General features: G+C 34.3%; 1 protein-coding gene across 7 annotated transcripts in view; it reads left to right on the top strand.

Moving 5' to 3' along the window:
- Positions 1–21,477, top strand: part of LOC130446302 (papilin) — a 147,087-nt gene that overhangs the window by 116,935 nt on the left and 8,675 nt on the right. For 5 of the 7 annotated variants that reach the window (XM_056782472.1, XM_056782468.1, XM_056782470.1 and 2 more), the window contains 18 exons: positions 1,890–2,078; positions 2,261–2,428; positions 2,496–2,681; positions 2,822–2,963; positions 3,028–3,245; positions 3,301–6,364; positions 6,432–6,611; positions 7,258–7,434; positions 7,526–7,702; positions 7,759–7,938; positions 11,237–11,407; positions 11,851–12,093; positions 13,491–13,661; positions 13,764–13,967; positions 14,190–14,381; positions 14,727–14,924; positions 18,544–18,732; positions 21,218–21,454. In XM_056782472.1, the coding sequence (XP_056638450.1) occupies positions 1,890–2,078; positions 2,261–2,428; positions 2,496–2,681; positions 2,822–2,963; positions 3,028–3,245; positions 3,301–6,364; positions 6,432–6,611; positions 7,258–7,434; positions 7,526–7,702; positions 7,759–7,938; positions 11,237–11,407; positions 11,851–12,093; positions 13,491–13,661; positions 13,764–13,967; positions 14,190–14,381; positions 14,727–14,924; positions 18,544–18,732; positions 21,218–21,454 (6,286 nt within the window). The remainder of the gene's footprint in view (positions 1–1,889; positions 2,079–2,260; positions 2,429–2,495; positions 2,682–2,821; positions 2,964–3,027; positions 3,246–3,300; positions 6,365–6,431; positions 6,612–7,257; positions 7,435–7,525; positions 7,703–7,758; positions 7,939–11,236; positions 11,408–11,850; positions 12,094–13,490; positions 13,662–13,763; positions 13,968–14,189; positions 14,382–14,726; positions 14,925–18,543; positions 18,733–21,217; positions 21,455–21,477) is intronic. The other 2 variants (XM_056782474.1, XM_056782469.1) reach the window with 1 other exon arrangement.

Here is a 21,477-nt window from a genome sequence, read left to right as displayed (position 1 = left end):
AAAAGGAAAAACTATCAACGGCGAGTATTATTGCAACGTTTGAGCGAAGAAATCAAGCAGAAATAGCCGAAATTGGCTAAGAAGAAAGAGTTGTTTCACCAAGACAATTCATCCATCCGCAGGAAAAGTCATGGCGACTGTTTTTTGGGATACGCGTGATATAATTTTCAATGACTATCTTGAAAAAGGATAAACTATCAACGTCGAGTATTATTGCAACGTTTGAGCGAAGAAATCAAGCAGAAATAGCCGAAATTGGCTAAGAAGAAAGGGTTGTTTCCTCAAGTTTGAATTGCTACCTCGTCAATCAGTCGGTGATCAAACTTAATAGATATTTTGAGGAGCTTGACGATTCTAATGATAAAAAGGGCATCGAACTTATTGGACATCGATGGGAAAAGTTTATGGAGCTAAAGGGAGATTTAATTGGAAAATTTTTGTTTTTTCTTCATTGGGCCAGATACTTCTGGGACCATCCTTGTAAACAAATTCCAAACACAAAGAAATAAAAACAGGCGTTGACGTTGGTTGACTCTGGAAGGACTTTTTGACACTTTGAAATAGCCTATGCAATCTTATAGTTTGTTGTGGAGCGGGGGGCTAGTTGTAACAAGGGCAAGTAGTAACAAGCATTTCTTACCTAAATAATAAAAGAATATTCGTTTGATTTTACGGTGTTGTGCAGGCGGTCTGATTAAGCCTTTCTTTAGTTTAACTACATTTAATGTTATTTCACACCAAGTAGGCAAACACTTTCACGGGGCAAGTTGTAACTTATTCTACGATAAGAATTTATTTTATATCTGGATCATTTCATCAAGTTTGTCAAACCGTCGGAGCAAGAACCTGTCCTACAATTAATCGACAATCATCATTCACACGTAAACATCTCGGTGGTGAAAAAAGTAGAAGAAAGTCACGTTATCATGCTATAACTTCCCCCCCTCTCCCACATAATCTGTAGCCGTTGAATTTTGGAGTTTATGGTCCCATTCCTGGGATCGTTAAGAATTCTTTGCCATTAGCAATGAATCCTTCTAAATTATGAATGGTTTTAAAGCCACTGGCATATGTTCTCTAAATGCAGATATTTTTAAAGATTCAGATTTTGTTCCATCTTATGTTACGGATCAGCCAAATCCTGCAAGCAAAGAATCTGAAACATTACCGCCTCCAGCTTGACAACAGATCTTCCTAATGTAGATTCATTTGATAGTTCCATGGAAAATTGTAATCCAGAAACTTCAGCTTTACCTGGGGTTCAATCTTTCAAACTTTGAGCCGACTCCTGGACCTTCTGGTATTCAAAAGCAAAATGATTTCTCTCCATCTAAAATAAGGCCGTTCCCGAAAGCTCCACCACGACAATTGACTAACCGCCGTCAACAAAAAGAACAAGAAGAAAGGTTAAATAAGACAAAGAAAACACAAAGAGACTAAGAAGAGTGAAGGAAAAGGCAAAAGATGGAAAGGAAACAGATAAGATAAAAATAGCTAAGAGACAAGGAATATAAAAAGTAAAAAAACTGAACCCTAAAATGCCTTAATAGTTTAAGTAACGTTTGTAAAGTTTCTTATGCCAAATAAATCTTTAGAAAATATAAAACTGATTTTCGATTCCTAATGTTACAATTTGCCCCAATCACGGGGTAAGTTGTAACACTCGTCAGTTTTTTTCCAAAGCCGTTTCTACCAAAAATCGTTACAGGTTTGATCAAAAGTTTATTTGGGATCGATAGTTGAATAGTTGTTAATTGGAAAGTAAGTTTTCATATCCAAGAAGCGACAAGTTGTTACAACTAGTTGTTACTTCCCTACATTATCTGATAAACTAAAAACAGTATAACAAAACTTTTGATAAAATTAGTTAAAAATTGTTTTCTTTCCAGTGTGATCACCTTTGCGGAGACGGTAAACAAACAAGAGGCATCACTTGTTACATGGAAGACAAAGAAAGAAGGAAGAAAATTCTACCGAATTCTGAGTGCGAAAAAGTATTACCGAAACCGGAAACCGAAAAACCATGCTTTATTAGGCCCTGCGAGGGTGTTGACTGGATCACGTCAGAGTGGTCAGGGGTAAATAACAATTTGGATAACAAAATATTTCTTAAAACCATAGAAACCGTTTATTTATTTATTTTTTTTTGTTACGCAGTTGAGGCAACTGAAACTAAAAGTTCCGGAAGAGCTTTTGCATTCTAAATAGTTTGACCGAAATTGTTAGAGGCTACAAAATTCTCGATAAACTTTCTTTTTAGTGTACAGCTTGTGGTTTAACCCAAGAAACGCGGAAGGTATTGTGCGCCACTGAAAATGAAAAAGTTCAACCCGATGAACTGTGTAATCCCGATAGAAAACCAGAAGCTATAAGGGAATGCGCCTCAAATCCTTGCTTATATCTCTGGTATGCAGGACAATGGAGTGAGGTACGATTTTCTCAACTTTTCAATTGGAAAATTGGAAAAAACTTTCTTAATTGTAACATTATTTTAGTGTTCGGTAACATGTGGACAAGGTGTTCAAACCAGAGTCATTTTCTGTGGAATTTCTACACCAAATGGCGTCGAAAAAGCTGATGATTCGAAATGTGATCCATCAAAACATTTTGACACAATGAGGAATTGTACTGGAGAAAAAGAAGAATGCGATGGGGAGTGGTTTAGTGGTCCAATGGGAGAGGTATAATAAATTATAGAACTTTATTATTGCCTTACTCGGATATTTTATCTTCGTAGATTAATTTCCCAGTCTATTTTCTTTTTTTATCGACTTTTTCCATATAGATTATCAATTTGATGTAATAATTTTTTGATATTCAGTGCTCTAGACCCTGCGGAGGCGGACAAAGAACCAGAAAAGTCGTCTGCATCAAAGATTATCAAATTGTTCATCCTTCAGCTTGTGGTTCCGACAAAATTGTATTCTCAGAAGAAAAATGCAACGAAGAACCTTGTTCTGAAGGTACTAGCTCTAAAATACTTCCGAATATAATGAATTTTTAATCGATGGTCATTTTTCGTTTTAGACACCTTAATGCCAAAGGATATAACTCATCCCGTCGATGAATCAGAACCAACTAAAGGATATTCTGGAAAGAGAGAAGTCACGACAACACCTCTTACAACAGAATGGAGGTCAGATGAAACTACAATATTTGAAATAACCACAAGTTCAAGCATAACATCTACCGATTCGGACGAATATGAAATTGTGCCAGACACTAACTGTGATGATGGCGAATGGGTGCGTAATAAAATGAATAAAAAATAAAATACAAAAAAAAATCGTTGCATTACAGGTTGAAGAAAATACAGAAAACGAGAAAGAAAAATCGCAAAGCGTTGACGATAAGATGCAAGCCGATGAAGAAATAATGCAAGGAGATGATCCTTTCGCTTCCGAAGATTTAATGATGGGTGATCAACCATTCGAAGGATCCGGTGAAACAACTTACGGAACAGATTCCACGGATACCTCTTATTCCACAGAAACAACTAGTTTTACTGAATCTACTGGTACCACAGAAGAATTTACAGAAGAACAACAAAGCACCACTGATTTCTCTGAATCAACAATTGAATTTACAGGCTCTACCGATTCATCAGTTAGCACAGAAACGGGCGAGACCGAATCTACTACAGACTTTACAGACTCTACAGAATCATCTGGTACTACAATAGAAAATACAGGCTCCACCGAATCTGTCGAAACTACCACTAAAATAACTGGTTCTACCCAACATCCTGGTACAACAATAGAATCTACAACCTCCATAGCAATCGAAGAATTTAATGGTAGTGTTATTGAATCAGATGTAAATGCCGCAATATCTATAGAATCAACTACTGTTTCTACGGAACTACCAGTTACATCAACAGAATTTACTGAATCTACTGAAACAACTATTACATTGCTTAGTTCTACAGAATCTTCGGATACTACTACAGAAAATACAGATTCGACAACAGAATTTACAGGATCAAGTGAATCCACAACAGAATTCACAGCATCTACACATACATCTGAAAGCGAAACAGATTTAACTAAATCCACAGAAGGTTTCTCAGAATCAACGGAAACTACTATAGAATTCACGGGATCTACTGAAATTACAACGGAAATTACCGGTTCAACGGATCTTTATCAAAGTACAACATTACTTACTGACTCCACAGAATCATCTGTAAGTGTAACAGCTGTCTCATCAGAAGAATCACCTCAGACCACAGAGGAAGCAACGGTTACCTCTACAGTGTTTACAGGAAGCACTGAAACATCTGCAAGTACTACAGAGTTTACCCAATCCACGGAAGAATCTAAGAGTACAAGTGAGAGCATAACAGAATATCCTGAATCAACCACTGGTTCCACAGAATCAACCGGTACTACAGAGTTTACTGGTTCATCCGAATCATCCGTTAGTACAATGGAAACCACTGGATCTACAGAATCAGAAGTTACCGGTTCGACTGAATCATCAGCTAGCACAGTAGAATTTACAGGATCCACAGAATCAACAATTGTTACTAAGATCACTGGCTCAACTGAATCAACAATTAGTACAGAGTCCACTGAAGTAACTGCAGTATCTGGACTCACTAGTTCAACAGAATCATCCGCTGGCACAACAGAATTTACAGGATCGACTGAATTTACAACTGAAATTACAGGTTCGACAGAATCTTCAACTAGTACAACAGAATTTACGGGATCGACTGAATTTATAACTGAAATTACAGGTTCGACAGAATTTTCAGCTAGTACAACAGAATTTACGGGATCGACTGAATTTACAACTGAAATTACAGGTTCGACAGAATCTTCAGCTAGTACAACAGAATTTACGGGATCCACTGAATTTACAACTGAAATTACAGGTTCGACAGAATCTTCAGCTAGTACAACAGAATTTACGGGATCGACTGAATTTACAACTGAAATTACAGGTTCAACAGAATCTTCAGCTAGTACAACAGAATTTACGGGATCCACTGAATTTACAACTGAAATTACAGGTTCAACAGAATCTTCAGCTAGTACAACAGAATTTACGGGATCCACTGAATTTACAACTGAAATTACAGGTTCGACAGAATCTTCAGTTAGCACAGTAGAATTTACAGGATCGACTGAATCAACAATTGTTACTGAGACCACTGGTTCAACTGAATCATCTGCTAGCACAGTAGAATTGACGGGATCAACGGAATCATCTGAGAGTACCTCCGAATATACTCCATCAACAGAATATTCGAGCTCCACTGAATCATCGTTTGGTACAACGGAATTAACAATGTCAACTGAAACAGTATTTACTGAAAGTACTACAGAACTTAGTAGTAGTACTGAAAGTACTACTTCCATTATGGATATATTCACTTTAAAACCAAGACTATGCAAAAGGCGAAAGATTAAACAGTGTAGACATACCCAATACGGATGCTGTTGGGATAACATCACACCTGCTCAAGGACCATTCGATAAAGGATGTCCTATTCCTCGTACTTGTAAAGAATCTAAATTCGGTTGTTGTGAAGATGGAGTTTCGCCCGCTCTTGGATCCAAATTTGCAGGATGTCCTCGTTATCCCTGTAATGAAACTCTATTCGGATGTTGTCCCGATAATAAGACAGTTTCCCAAGGAAATGATAATGAAGGTTGCCCTCCAGTTTGTCTAAGTTCTAAATACGGTTGTTGCAGCGATAATGTAACCGGAGCTACAGGACCTCATCATAAAGGATGCCCAGAAGATACTACAACATTAGAGCCAACAACTGAATCAATAACAGAAACTATCATATCTACAGTTTCTACCGAGGAAACAACAACTACGTCCGGATCTACTGAAAGTAGCATATCTACAGAGATGACATATTTGCCCACTGAAGTTTTAACAGAAACAACTACAGCCGTAAATTGCAACTTAACTCCATACAGATGTTGTCCAGATGGAATCACTACAGCAGAAGGACCCGGTTTTCAAGGATGTGGTTTGCCTTGTTCAGATACTACATTCGGTTGTTGCCAGGATGCTAAGACTCCTGCACATGGACCCAGTGGAGAAGGATGTTGTTTATCTTCGCGTTTCGGTTGTTGTCCAAATGATATTACACCATCTAGAGGACCAAATCAAGAAGGTTGCGAATGTGTACATTCTCCATACGGTTGTTGTCCCGATAACAAAACTTCTGCGCGTGGTTATGATAATGAAGGCTGCGGTTGCCAATTTACCCCTCATGGTTGTTGCCCCGATAGCCTTACAACAGCTACAGGAGCAAATTACGCTGGTTGTCCCTGTTATACTTTCCAATTTGGCTGTTGTCCGGACGGTATTACTATTTCTGAAGGACCTCGTTACCAAGGTAATTTCAAATTTTTATTCAAATTAACCATTGATACAATTCATTATTCAATTATTGTCTCTGTTAGGTTGCGGCTGCAGAAATACCGAGTTCGGATGCTGTTCTGATGAAAAAACTCCTGCGTCGGGACCTAATGGAGAAGGATGTACCTGTGAAAATAGTAAATTTGGTTGCTGTATTGATGGTGTTACTGAAGCTAAAGGAGAAAACTACGATGGATGTACCGACACTCCTAAAAACCTTCAAGGTGTGTGAGGTTCTGTTCTAAATTATATTGAACCCATTCATATTGTAATTGTTCATCATTGATGTCACCTGGCTTCCAATCTAGCTTTTTAATCTACCGTGTACTTATGTACGTACTATACACCGCAGAACATCCCCTAAGAAGAAATCCAAACTTTGTTGTTATTCGGTGGAAACAACATGGCGGATTTTCGATGCCAGTGCCAGTATCTTCAAGTTTATCTTGAAATATTCAATGGAAAATTACAGAATAGAATACCGTTAACTTTTCAATTTTTCCAATAAGATCGTCATCTAGGGCTATGCCCCTACCTGGCTTTAAAACGAATACCCACTAATATAAAATTACATATCTGATAATATCACCTACCTGTGTACCGAAATCTAACGAATGACACATTGACAGTAATGACACACTAGCGTCACGATTGGTAGTTGGCAGAACTAAATTTGTGTTGCCGAAATTTACATACAAGTTGACCTTCTTTTTGTTATGTTGTGTGCTTTAAACCCTACGAAATTCTGTTAAATATTTCTGTAACCATACTTTTCGACAAGTAGGTATATCGTCAAAGGATACGTCAAATTGATTCTCAATGTTTCATTTATGGTTTATATGTCCCTAATTTTCCCTGTTATTTTCACAGAAGGGTGCGGAATGCCAAAAGAAAGAGGCAAATGCAGAAACTTCACTGTGAAATGGTACTTCGACATGGATTACGGCGGTTGTTCTAGATTTTGGTATGGTGGTTGTGATGGTAACGAAAATCGCTATAAATCCAAAGAAGAATGCGAGGACATTTGTGTCCAACCGAGAGGAGCAGGTGAAAATAAAAAATTTGAAATTTTACTATTACGGATCTATGTTCGAAAATTATGATTTTACCGGAAATAATTTTGACATTTTCCTTTTAGATCGATGTAAACTACCAAAAGTATCAGGTCCGTGCGAAGGCTATTTTCTTAATTGGTATTACGACAAAAATTTCAAAACATGTACACAATTTGTTTACGGCGGATGCCTCGGTAACAATAATAGGTTCGAAACTAAAGAAGAATGTATGAATACCTGTGCTGTTGACACTAACCCAGGTATTGAAATCTTGATTATAATTTCGGTAGGTGTTGAAGAATGTTTTATTCCATAGATCCTTGTCGACAGAAGAAGGAACCAGGTCCTTGTAAGGGTACGTATCAACGTTACTACTTTGATAACGATCTTGAAGAATGCCAAGAATTTATATATGGAGGTTGTAAAGGGAATAGAAATAATTTTGTAACGCTCGAATCGTGCAAACAACAATGTGCTCCCGCAGGAAAAAGGAAGGGTATGTCTAAAAATTACTTATAATTGATTCCTCTTCTTCTTTCGAGCATGCGTATTAGGAAAATGTAGTGAAATATTGGAATTTATTGAGATTGAATTTCAAAATTTTCTTTATTTGAGTATTAAATTTAATCTCAGAATATAGCTTGAGTGGATATATGAGGAACTATTATATTGGAACAGTGTTTCAGCAAAATTAGTAGAGTGAGTGGGTTTGATAAGAGATGGCGTAACTTCTATAATATTATATCGTTCCAATATTCCCAACCTGCTACTGTTATTGTACGTCTTCGAAGCGTTAACAACAATAATTTTTGTCGAACTTTGTTCCTAAAAAAGTGTTTTTGCGGTGAGTTCTTCTTCATTACTTTGATATGAAGAAAAATGCTGCCGAAAGTCTTGGTATTTTGGTGGAAGTTTATGGCGAACGTGCCAAAAGTGGTTTGCACGATTTAAAAGTGATGATTTTGGCTTGGAAACCGATGGGCAATAAAAAAGTTTGAAGATATAGAGCTGGAAGCATTACTCGATGTGAAGATTGCTGCCAAACACAAGAAGAACTCGCAAAATCTGTGGGTGTCGCTCAATCAGCCATTTCAAAACGTTTAAAAGCAAGGAAATTGGGTTCCATACGAACTCAAGCCGAGAGACGTCGGTCGATAGGCGATAGGAAGTCATTTTTGCATCGGATTGTTACTGGTGATGAAAAATGGATGAATTACCATAACCGCAAGCGCAAAAAATCATAAATCACATCTAATTTTGAAATAACAATGATACATAACCTATAAATTAATTTTGAATCTTACATTTTCAATTTTTGTAATCTTGTAATTATATAAATAATACGACAGAGTTAAAAAAAAGTGGCAATCATTAGAAAATAACTATGAAAATGGGGAAAAAACCGAAAAAGAGTTAGTTACACGAATAAATAAGGAAGGTTCGGAAATATTAGTAATAATCGCAAAACTAAATATAGAGTGACGAAATAAAATATAAAAATTGGCGAGTACAAGTAGTGACGAGAAAACTAAACGGGAAATTATGGAAATATAATTATCATGGGACTTTAAACGATTAATTAAAATAAAAGAAGTTCCAGAAGTGCGCAAAGACTCGAAGTTAAAGATCCGGTACGAGGTATCAAAACTAAATAAACTAATGAACGCATTGTGATAAATATTGGACTGTACTATCAACGTAAATCTGTCATTTAGATCTTCACAATAGTTGCATTGTCGTTATCTAATATAAACAATTTCTATAATCGATTAAATAATATTCACAGTCAAAGTTTAATGCAATATCTGTCATCAATGACTAATCAGTAATAACTACAATTAACAGTTATTGTTAATATTTGATCTAGACCATTATTTCGAATAAACATAACTATTTTTGATCAAAATTTTATCATTATCACAAAAAATATCACAAAAATCGATTTTTTATACATTTTTTTGCAAATATTTCGTTTTCTATCGGTTTTACACTATTTGTATTTCTTATCAATATTGTAGAGAATTTAATTCTCCACAACTTTTGTATTTAACATTTTTTTCATATCTTGAACCGTTTTTGAGATAGAGAGCGAAGAGCTGAGAATTATCTGAGGTCAACTGGTAGTCTCGATCAAAAACTCGTAATATTCAGGTTTATAGATTTAATATTGTCTTTTATTCTTTTACAACGACATTTGTCTCCAAGTCATTCATGATTTCTGGGTCAAAGATTCTATCATTATTAATATCGATTTGATATGGTACAGCATCGAGACAAGCTTGTCCATTACGTTGTCCACAAGCTTTCCTGCATCCACATCTTGAGCCACAGCCACTTTTGAAGTTACAGAATATTGTATTGAGTAATCCATCTGCTGCAGGTGGTGAAATAGTTATAACAGATTCCAGGAATTCGTTTTGCATTGTCCAAACCCATTCCTGGGATTCTAAATCGTGCTCTAACTTGAGTTTAAATTTGATTGAAATGTTGGTGAGCTGCTGCACTCGTTGGTGGAATGTTTGATAACTACACAAGTTTATTGGATGACGTATTGTGCATTAACGAAGATGATCGATACTATCCACAGATTCCGGAGCATTATAAACAGCTAATAAGGTTTAAATTCCACTCTCGAATAATCTCTGAACCGGACAGTTTTTTCAAATACGATATACTCAATTATTTTCTACTTCAAGAGAGATTGAATTGAATCTAAAAGTCCTGAATATTACGAGTTTTTGATCAGGACTACCAGTTGACCTTAAATAATTCTCTGACGGTGCGTTCTGCGCCCTCTATCTCGAATACGGTCCAAAGTATGAAATGTTGAATACAAAAGTTGTAAAGAATTGAATTCTCTACAATATTGATCGATTTTTGTGAACTTTGACCCCTGAATTAAAGCTTGCGACTATTGAATTTTGAGAATAGTTCCGTGATGCCAAAATACAAGTGGTAATATACTGGGTATGTCGATTTTCCGAGGTCAACCCCCTCAAATGACTGGATTATATTATAAAAACTAACCGCGAGTAAAGAGCGTTCTTTATGAAACATTTTAAGTACCCCTCCACCGAAATAAGCACAATATTACCTAATATACCGAAAATATACGAGGAAGAGAGTTAAATTATTACATTTGAATATATATAGTAGCCCCTAGCGCAATCTTTTGACGAGAGGCAGACGCATTTACAGCCAAACTAGTGGACGTTGCGCACAGTAGCGCCATCTCTAGCCGAGTAGCTGAACTATTACATGGAAACTTTGCGTTGTTTCTCGATTATTCGCCACGCTCCTCGTTCGGAATGAGCGGAGCTTTGTGGAAGTTTCTGAACGGCTACTGGGCTCATATGGTAAAATATCCGATAAAAATATAAATATTAAAGTATATTTTTGTTGTTTTTTTACTTCAAACAAAACCCCTACATCCCATTGTGTATCACCTAATACTTAAGATGAAATGTATACTTAGTTTGTTTGACCTTGAAGGACGATATATTCGTTGTGAATTTACCTCTAGCAACTTAGTATGAACAAAGTTTAGTTGTTAACTCGTTTTTTGTTGAAACATGTTTTGTATTGCCATATATCCTCTTAGCTATATAACACTGCAATTTGTTTATTTCAGTGATCGATTTTATATTCAATAGTTTATTAATTTTGGCATGTTCGTTTGCAGTATGATGTAATAATTACTATATTTTTTTTCAACTAATCGCATTTGTATCTCGATCATATTTTTAAAATTTTGTACATTGGATGAATGTAAACTAACAGCTTGTGTGCATTAGATCTCTGCTCGTTACCAAAATCTGAAGGTAATTGCACGGACATATTAGCGACTTGGTATTATGATACATCGAGGAAAAATTGTGCACCGTTCTATTATTCCGGTTGTTACGGTAATCTTAACAATTTCGAAACTAGAGAAGCATGTCAAAGCAACTGTCCACCCGAAGTCGGTGAGTTTGAAGTTAATTAACCTGCATCTTAGTTAAGCTTCTGCTTTACTTTACTGATAAATCAACAAATACCCAGTAGATTTACCTACAAATACCTGTAGATTGGTTTGAATTTAACTTTTATTTCAAGTTATATAATTGTTTTAATTCTCTGTTGAACAACAAACTGATAGAAGGACGGAAGATATACGGATCTTCTTGAGGTATACAAAAACGAATCTAAATTTTTTGTAGGTTGCAATTTCACCAAAACATAACGAAAACTATCGATTTTATTAAATTTTCCGGAGTTCTACCGCTGATTCACACTATTTCCTAGAATTGATTACAAAATTCCAGATAGAAATAACAAAATAAGATTTTGTTGCGAATTATTATTACGCTCAATACCGAGTCTTTTTTTTTTTTTTTTTCTAATATGAAAACGGTATATTTCAATATAGAAATGGATACGTGTCACCTTCCTGCTAACCCCGGAGAGTGTTCTAATTACGTCGGCAGGTGGTATTACGATACAAGAACGAAATCATGTCGCCAATTCTATTATGGAGGCTGTGGAGGAAACGGAAATAACTTCGAGACACAACAAATCTGTGAACAAATATGTGAAAAGAAAGAAGATAAACCAGCTCTAACTTCTACAACTCCACAGCCACAACCATCCCCTCCGCCGTCATTTACTGTGGGTGCGTACAGATTATTTTCTTTGTTAGATATTCAAAAAATTTTTATGCTTACCAAAACGGTATATATTCAATTGGTACTTATTTGACGTTACATCAACTACTAAACTACTTATGAACTGTCATATCTGGCAAGACTTTGTTTGGTATGTTTCGTACTTAATATTTTTTATGCTCATCATCCAATAAGTCGTGTGACTGACACACAGATGACGCTGTCATTGTCAAATCCATATGACGTTTATGAAGTACCAACTTTCGAAAAATTAATGTGTAAAATGTCATGACGTTTCGATTAGTCACGAAAAAGTGACAGCCATTTAAGTGAAGCTACTTCTGTTATAATTTCGTGTGTTAATTTATCATTACTTTTTGATAAAAAAATACTGTAAAGGCTCAGTAATGTTTACAAAAGTGTTAACAGGACTCTGCTCCATCGAATAGGACCATTTGTTAATGATTTGCTGAATTTAAAGATGATTGTGCACCGATTATGAACGTTTTGGTCGACCAATTGAGGTGGTTACGCCGGAAAAAATAAAAAAAGTGTGTTTACTACAAGTTGCATGAACATTTGACCTTGAGAAGGTTTTTTTTTTAAATTGGGTGCCACGTTTACTAACAGTCGATCAAAAAAAAACAACGTGAATTATATTTTCGATGGCCGAAAACTCTAAATTACAATAATTTTATAGAGTTGAATGAACTAAATTAATTTCATAAGCGAATTAACTATAATTCATTGAATGAACTAAATTCTGGGATACGTGATAAATCATAAGCCACGTCCGAAGCGTCCGAAGGCACAAAGGTCAGCTGTAAAGGTTATGGCTTTAGTATTTTGGGAAGCGCATGGAATATTGTTAATATCTCAAAAATGGAGAGATAATCGATAGAGAATACTACAAAGATTTGTTGGATTGTTTGAATCAAGGAAACACGGCCTTATATGCCGAAGAAATAACCACTGCTTCATCAAGACAATGTACCGATTCACAAGTCGATGGCAACGATGGTAAAATTAAACGAATTGCTTCCCCATCGACCTTATAGTCCAGATCTGGCCCCCAGTGACTACTAGCAATTCTCAAAAGAATGCTCGCCAGTAAGAAATTCAACTGAAATGAAGAAGCTATCGCTGAAATTGAAGCCTTCGAACGATTGTATTGATCTTGAAGGATGAATAAAATCGATTTTTGCTAAACAAATGTGTTTTGCTTGGTTAGTATCACAACTTATTGAGTGATGCTACCTGAACAAATCTAATATCTAATAGAAAATATTTTTAAAAAACGAGAAAAAGAAATTTAATGATCCTACCAGAAAAAGTCCTCAGAAAAAAGTTGAAAAGCACTAGCAGTTTTTTCAGTAACTATTATTTAATTGTTGAACTATTTCAGATATGTGCTTCCTTCCGAGCGATCCTGGTCCTTGTTTAGCCGCTTTTAGAAAGTATTACTACGACTCTAGAGATGGAGTTTGTAAAGAATTCGTTTATGGTGGTTGTCTAGGAAATGGCAATAACTTCGACTCTATTGAACAATGCCTTGGATATTGTCGAAACGCCCAAGGTACAAAACTATTTGTTCTTTTGTATATTTATTATTTCCTCAGCTTAAATGGCAAAAAAGCCTAATATTATTGATTTTTTTCATATATATTTGTTGTTCTAGATCAATGTAGTTTACCTCCAGTCCGTGGACCTTGCGACAATGACTATCTGGCATATTATTATGATAAAACAACTGATTCATGTCAACAATTTGTATACGGAGGTTGTTCTGGTAATACAAATATGTTCCGAGATCAAGAATCTTGTGAAACAACTTGCAAGAAGATTCCTGAACCTCCACCGACGTATACTCAAGCACCAACAAGTGAGTAGAAGAAATTTTTGTCTAACCTAATCGTGCCTTTGTTTGGTCTCCTTCATCCTTATGATATACCATGTTTTAATCACAATTATTTATAGTTTATTCTCCGTCTTGTCTATTTTTTTCTTCTTCAAATCCCTTCCTAAACCACTGCTTCATCTTTTTACAACATAAAGATGTTCATCGGTGATAGGTCTTCACTTTTTTTACCATCAACTTTTTCAGCTGCCACTGATGCTCTTATGTGTTTCCAACAACCGGATCATGGAAATTGTACGGACAGATTTACGGCTTTCTATTATGACAGCGATCAACAAAAGTGTCTACCATTTATGTATACTGGTTGCGGAGGAAATAGTAACCGTTTTAACAGCGAAGAGCAGTGCCAGAGACAATGCGGAACTTTCAAAGACCAAGGTATGAAAATCGAAGCTATTTTTATCGTTAATTGATTCATTTTTATAATCTAAATTTTTTATTTTTTCCACTATTGTCCAACTCGATGAGAAATGTTCCTGACTATGTCCCGATTAGTTCCGGAAATTATTGTTATGAGGGAATAAACGGAATTTTCGAAACAAATCTTCAAACCATAAGTATTTTTGAAGCAAATATCACTATCGCTGCAGAAGACATTTTTATTTTACTCCAATTTAAGTTAGTTAAGTACTCGGCCAAAAATTTCCATAACTACAAGTTAGAGCATAACATTAAACCTTGTTTATTACTAGATTTGTACAGCAATTTCTTTTTGCTTCACAGATGTCTGTAATCTACCTAGAGATCCAGGACCGTGTAGAGGTTACTTTGTTAAATATTATTACGAAAGATCAACTGGACGTTGCGAACAATTTGCATATGGAGGTTGTCAGGGTAACGGAAATAGGTTTAGTTCCGAAGAAGAATGTTCTCGTATTTGTATAACTCACGAAGAAAAGAAACCAAATGTACCGGCTAGTGGTAAGATCTATTGATTTCTATAGCTAGAGATTGCGAGAAAAAAATCTTGATTTGTTTATAGTAGCAAAAGAAAAAAAAACTCAAACACATTAAATTATTAACTAATCTCGGAATTTATTAATTTATTAGCCGGAATAAAGTGGATACATCAATTTTTTTGTCATAATTCTTCGTAATACTAATTTAGAATTGAACTGTGATATTGGTCTCAAAGTAGGAAAGCTCCTATGAGAAGACTTAAGATGTCAAATTAGCTTTAAATATAAAAATTACCGATGACATATAGAGATTTACTCACATAGAGATATTACAGATAGAGTAAGCATGCTATAGGCGCCCATATTTATTTATTTATCAAAATTTTTTATTGCATTCCATCAAGTCAAAATTAATTGTCAGTAGTGCACGTAATTTGAAGTATAAATTCAGTTTATCAGTACGTAAAGAAAATGAAATACTCTGAAGGTCCAAAACTCAATTAGAATTAAATAAAATACTTTATTTAACAATTCTTTATTAATGAATTAGTACAACTACATAAAAAACCAGTACGTATACCAATATTACCTTCGGCTATTCAATAAAATCTTTTTAATTGCGTATGATACATTCGATTATATTACATTTCAAATCGTAAGTCATGCACATCAGCTATTTTTTGTTAATCAATAAAATTTAATATATTCAAGTTTTCAAAAAGCTTGCGTTTACTTAAAACTGTAAGACAACATTTTTGCTAACTACTTCTTGAATTACTTATAAGGACTTACTTATGAAAAGTGCACCTTTTATCTCCAGGTATTGGCTCTTTTTTGCAGAAAACGCAGTAGTAAGGCATATTCGACAACAAATGTTTAATAATCTTTATCACATTATTTACATTGGGCAAATTTTTTTGTTTGGTGCCGCTAATTCTATGTTATAATTTGGTTAATTAGTCCGCAAGACGTCGTGGTAAGCTGTCAAAATCGCGAAGCTACGTTCAGGCAGTGTTGCCAGAGCTAGTACAATTGTACAATTTTAGTACATTTTAGTGTATTTTATACGCTAGTACATTTTTCCTTTTTTCTAATACATTTCCACTGCGTTCGCAAATATAAAGTTATTTTATATTTTCGTTTAATAAAATAAACTAGAAATTGTACTAGATTGTAGCAATAATTAGAAAACAGAGCCAAGTTGATTTATATTTAGATCGTGAGATTTTTGTACTGCATTGCTAATTTTATCGGTAAACTTTATATAAATTTTTCATCCTTAAAATAATAATTGACACAGTCTATAACATTTTGGAAAAAAAATTTAATTTAAACTTATGTTTATACATCTTTCTATGATTTTATTAAATTTGTTTGAAGTTGGTACAATCTAGTACATTTTCTAGTTCAATTTTTACATTCAGCTTTTAAATTGTGGCAACACTGCGTTCAGGTTTGTATCGATCGATCATAACCTAAAAAATATATCTTACTATACTTAATGTCATTGTAGTTAATTAATTTCTTTTTTTTAATGATAATATCGAATAATCCGAATACATTTTGTTATATTTGTGGTAAATATGTAGTGAAAAAATTTAGAAAACCTATAACAGATGCAGAGACGAAGACATACTTTAATATAGAGATGAAAGCTCTGGACAAACCGTGGGTTCCAAATATTGTGTGCAAGTTGTGTAGTGAATATTTAAGACAGTGTGCAAACGGTAAACGTAATCATTGAAAGTATAATGTGCCGATGATTTGGACAGAACCGAAAAATCACAGTGATGACAGCTGTTGTTTTTGTGTTGTAGAATTACATGGTATAAACAAAAGAAAAATAACATATCCTGATTTACCGAGTGCTAAAAGACCTCGACTCTTTTCAGGTTTTTCTACGAGTTAAAATCTTTCAGATTTGTCGGACACAGAGATGCTGGAAGTTTTTTTTTATAAACGTGATAGTGATAGTGATTTTGAAGTGTCAACAGAGCCTTCTCTTTTTTCTCAGGGTGCTTTAAGTGATTTAATTAGAGACCTTGACCTTTCGAAAGAGCGATCTGAGCTACTAGCATCTAGACTCGAAGAAAGAAATTTGTTATCTCAAGGTACTAAAATAACACTTTATCGTGATCGCGAAAAAGAATTTCTTTCATTTTTGGCCTTCTAATAAACTTGGGACTCTCAAGGTACAAAGCTGAAGAATGAAGATTGTTTATGGACAGCTGTAAGTGAAGTTTAAAATGTGTTTTACTAGATATTGGTAATAAACATGCAGCTGTGCCTATTGCCTGTTTTAAAAAACTTGAGTACTCGTAGCACCAATGGGCTATATGTGTGGATTTAAAAATGGTGAACTTTCTATTAGGTCAACAGAGTGGGTACACTAAATTTCCACGCTTCATATGTTTATGGGACAGCTGGGCAAAGAAAGATCTCTGGATCAAGAAAGATTGGCCTTTGAGAAATAATATGACGGTTGGCAAACAAAATATTATAAACCCACCTTTAGTTTCTAGAGATAAGATTATTATTTTGCCTCCATTGCACATCAAAATAGGACTTATGAAGCAATTTGTTAAGGCGTTAGATAAAACTAGTATGTGGATTGTATATCTTTCAAAAAAGTTTCCTGGTTTAAGTAATGAAAAACTGAAAGCTGGTAATTTTGATTGTCCACAGATTAGACTTTCAATGAAAACGATTTCATTCATTCAATGAATGATTTAAAAGCAGAGGCTTGGAAATCTTTTGTTGCTGCTGTAAAAAATTTTCTAGGAAATCAGAAGGCCGAAAATTACAAAGAATTATGAATAAGAATATGAGCATAAAAGTACAATATCTGGACAATAATTTAGACAAATTTCCTGAAAATTTTGGAGCGTATAGTGAAGAACAAGGAGAACATTTCCATCAAGATTTTAAGGTGATGGAAGATAGATACCAAGGTCGCTGGGATGAGCATATGATGGCAGATTACTGTTGGAGTATTACACGGGAATGTCCTGAAGACATCCACCGGAGAAAATCTATAAAGAGGTGCTTCTAACCTGTAAAATAATGATTTATTTACCCTTGCGGAATCTCGAAAACTACATGTAGCATTAAAAAAGTAAGTATAAATTTTTTATCAGGGTACCGAACGTACTTGAAATCTGTTTTACTTTTAGCGGCACCAAAATCATTGTAGGTCTGTGATTTATTCACAGACGTACAGGTTACTTTATCGCACTGTAGAGTAGGCATGCCTACTCTATTGGTAATATCTCTATGTTTACTCATCTCAGATGTTATCCAGTTCACCAAGACTTCAGACAGCTCTCTTGTACACAGCTTTGTCAATATTTAGCACCATTTTTTGGCTAGAAACTGTGTCTTGATTGCGTTGATTAATCTCCCAGTTGCTCTAGTCTCTTGTTTATTTGAATTGACGACATAAAAAAGTTAAAAATTATAAGAAGAGTTATTAGAAGTATAGATATTTATATTTCAAATCAAGATTTTTTTTTAATGATAGTTTTCTCTTGAAGTAACATCTGGGATAAATTTGTTTGGTATCGTATTCTTTGTAGTTTAACTAACGATATAGTCAGCTAACAGACTTTTGCATGTTTGTGTTTAACATTATGTGTCCACAGTATTGTGCAGATTACCAGTAGATCAAGGTTCTTGCAACATGTACCAACACAAGCGTTGGTATTTCAATGATACCAAAGGAGAATGTATAGCTTTTATTTACTCCGGCTGCGGAGGCAATTTCAACAATTTCAAATCATATCAATATTGTCTTGATTATTGTAAAGAACTTTTGATTGTTCCTGAACCGCGTAAGTTTCCTATAGTAAGAAAAGTTTATTTGTGCTGTTTCTTTTAGCTTCCTCTACTTTTGCTAATTATATAATAATTGCAAGCTCATTAACATCTTTATAATTAACAATAACATTTTTTGTAGATACTATCTTAGATAATTCAATATTGTTTTCAATATTTCTATATAAATATCACTTTACTTCATAGAGCATTTTACTAAACTCACTTTTTACATTCACAATTACATTGTTTGACTCTTTGACTGCTGATTTATATCCGGCTAGATCAGGGCTGCTCAACCTTTTGAAGAGTCGGGCAAAACAGTGGATCCAGTCGTTAACGACGGGCCACTAAAATTGAATTATTGTTTATTATGAACAAATTGTATCTTATTCTAAAATCTAAATAAACAAAATTGAAATCCAGGGTAATTTGTTTATACAATCAATGTGATTTCTGCCATTGTTTGTCTTTTAATAATTTACTTATGTTTGGGGAAAAATCCGACGTTGACAGTAACAACAAGTCACAAATATGTTGCTCAGTTAAGGATGTGCGGTATTTATTTTTTACATAATTTTACATAATTATTACATAATTTACACAATTAAGATCTGCAAAAACCTTTTCACATACATACTTTAATCCAAACTACTTAAAATCTGCAACTCCAGGTCAGTTATTGCTGGATATTCTCTTTTTAGTACCAATTTCCAGAAATCTGCGAAATCTTCTGAAGAATTTTGTGCTTTCGAAGACGATTTGTTAGCAAAAATGTTTTTCGACGTATCATGATTTTGCAGTTGAACAAGTTTTAATTGAATATTGGCTAGGTTAGGTTAGGTAGAATAACTAACTTATTATGAAAGGATTTATAAAAATTTGTACATTTTGTTTTCTACTCTTGAAATCTTGAAATCTCCTCTCAAATGACTGTGATAAGTATTTAATTTTAGATTGATATTTAGAGTGATTAACAGAAACAATATTGAGCTACCCTTTCTAATGTTTAAGTGTGGGGTCTCACTCCCCGCGCTGCGCGTAGCGAACTGACAGCTGACATTGCGCCGCGGGATTTTTGAATTTGGTGCGTATTTTTAAACCACACTTGCACACAGAAGTGGCCCGCAGACCTGGGGTTGAGCAGCCTGGAACTAGATTATGTGTTGGTGTAGAGGTATCATAAACGGTGTGTTTAATTTAACATTGTTTATTGTAATTCAACTATTATTAACAAGAAATAGTCAAAAAATAAGTAAAATCTTGAATTTCATCAACGCAAATACCAATTGCGTAAAAATTTCTAAATTTAAATTTAATTCAATTACTTCCAATTTCATTTATGTGTATGTCAAAACCTTTGACGATTTTTTAATATTGCGGTCCCCTTTTTAGCTTTAGGAAATTTAAAAATCATCCAATTTCAATTATTATTTCAAAGATCTTCGTTTTTGACGGCAGATTTACGATTAAAATGACGTTAATAAAAAAAATTCAATTTATATATCAATTTATGGCTTTATATGTCCAAGTAGATGTACTCTGATGTATATATAATTGTTAATAATTTTTTTACGAGTAATCGAATGAATTTTTTCTGAAATCTATACAAAAAATTATTCAAAACTGTTGATTTTTCATATTTACATAGTATTTATGTAACGAAAATATTTGTTATAACTACTTATATTAAAACTAGAAGTGAAGAAAATATAAATAAAAAATAAGAAACAGATTAGAGAAAAAAAAATAAAAAAAGGAAGAGAATAAACACAGAAACAATTTGGAGAAGAATTAATAAATAACAATAAAGACAATAACAGACTTTTAGAACAAAATCAGAGCAATGGGGAAAAGCAAAAGGAAGTAAAGAGAATAAGGGATAAAAGAAACAACGTAAAAGATAAGAAAAAACGTTTTCGAAGAAAAATTCACTAACATAAATAAAAATATGACAAGAAAAGAATTGGAGGATCGAGGAGAATTATACGAAAATAGAAGGACAAGAGAAGAAATCACAAAAGAGGAAAAAGTGACAACATAGAAAAGGAAATATCAAGATATTTACATTGCGCGCTTTTTTCGTAGTTTTACGATTTGAAATTTCCGCCCCGCTGTCAAGATTATGCGCGTACCTGGTGATCCAGAACCAGTAAAATGAACGAAAAAGGCTTTAGAGAATCAAATGCAATAAACAAATTAGGTATAAGTAAACCAGACACGCACTTATGAACCAGATACAAATATGTAACGAACCAGTTACTGAGAAATAATTAATGATCGCTTCCGTTCTGAGAGCAAAATAAAACAAGGGGGCTGCAACAACATGAACTCGCAATATTTTATTAGCAATTTTGTTACCTCTATAAAAGTTTTTTTATTGAAATGCTCTTCGTAGAACTTTAATTTTCTTCCCCAATTTTATCTCATACTCATTAAACAATTAACCTAAACTTTATCCCTCATTTTCGAAATTTTAATTTTGTTTTAAATAATTTCCAGAACCAGTTACTACTCAAATGCCAGAACATCCTTGCCAAGCTGCTTTCGATGAGTGTACAACTCTGAGATGTGCTTACGGAGTAGAACCATTCGTAGATGAAAATGAATGTAACAGATGTCGCTGTCGCGATCCTTGTATGGAAATAGAATGTCTTCCGGATGAACAATGCGCCATTGACATCAATATAAACAAGACGTCTCCTCAGGATGCCGATTTCATAGCGATTTGTAGGAAACGTAGGTGTTTATATTAAATTTAA

Source organism: Diorhabda sublineata, chromosome 7 (genome assembly GCF_026230105.1).
Source record: "Diorhabda sublineata isolate icDioSubl1.1 chromosome 7, icDioSubl1.1, whole genome shotgun sequence".
NCBI lineage: Eukaryota > Metazoa > Arthropoda > Insecta > Coleoptera > Chrysomelidae > Diorhabda > Diorhabda sublineata.
The sequence above is the reverse complement of the archived record's forward strand: the minus strand, read 5'-3'. Positions and strand labels throughout refer to the sequence as shown.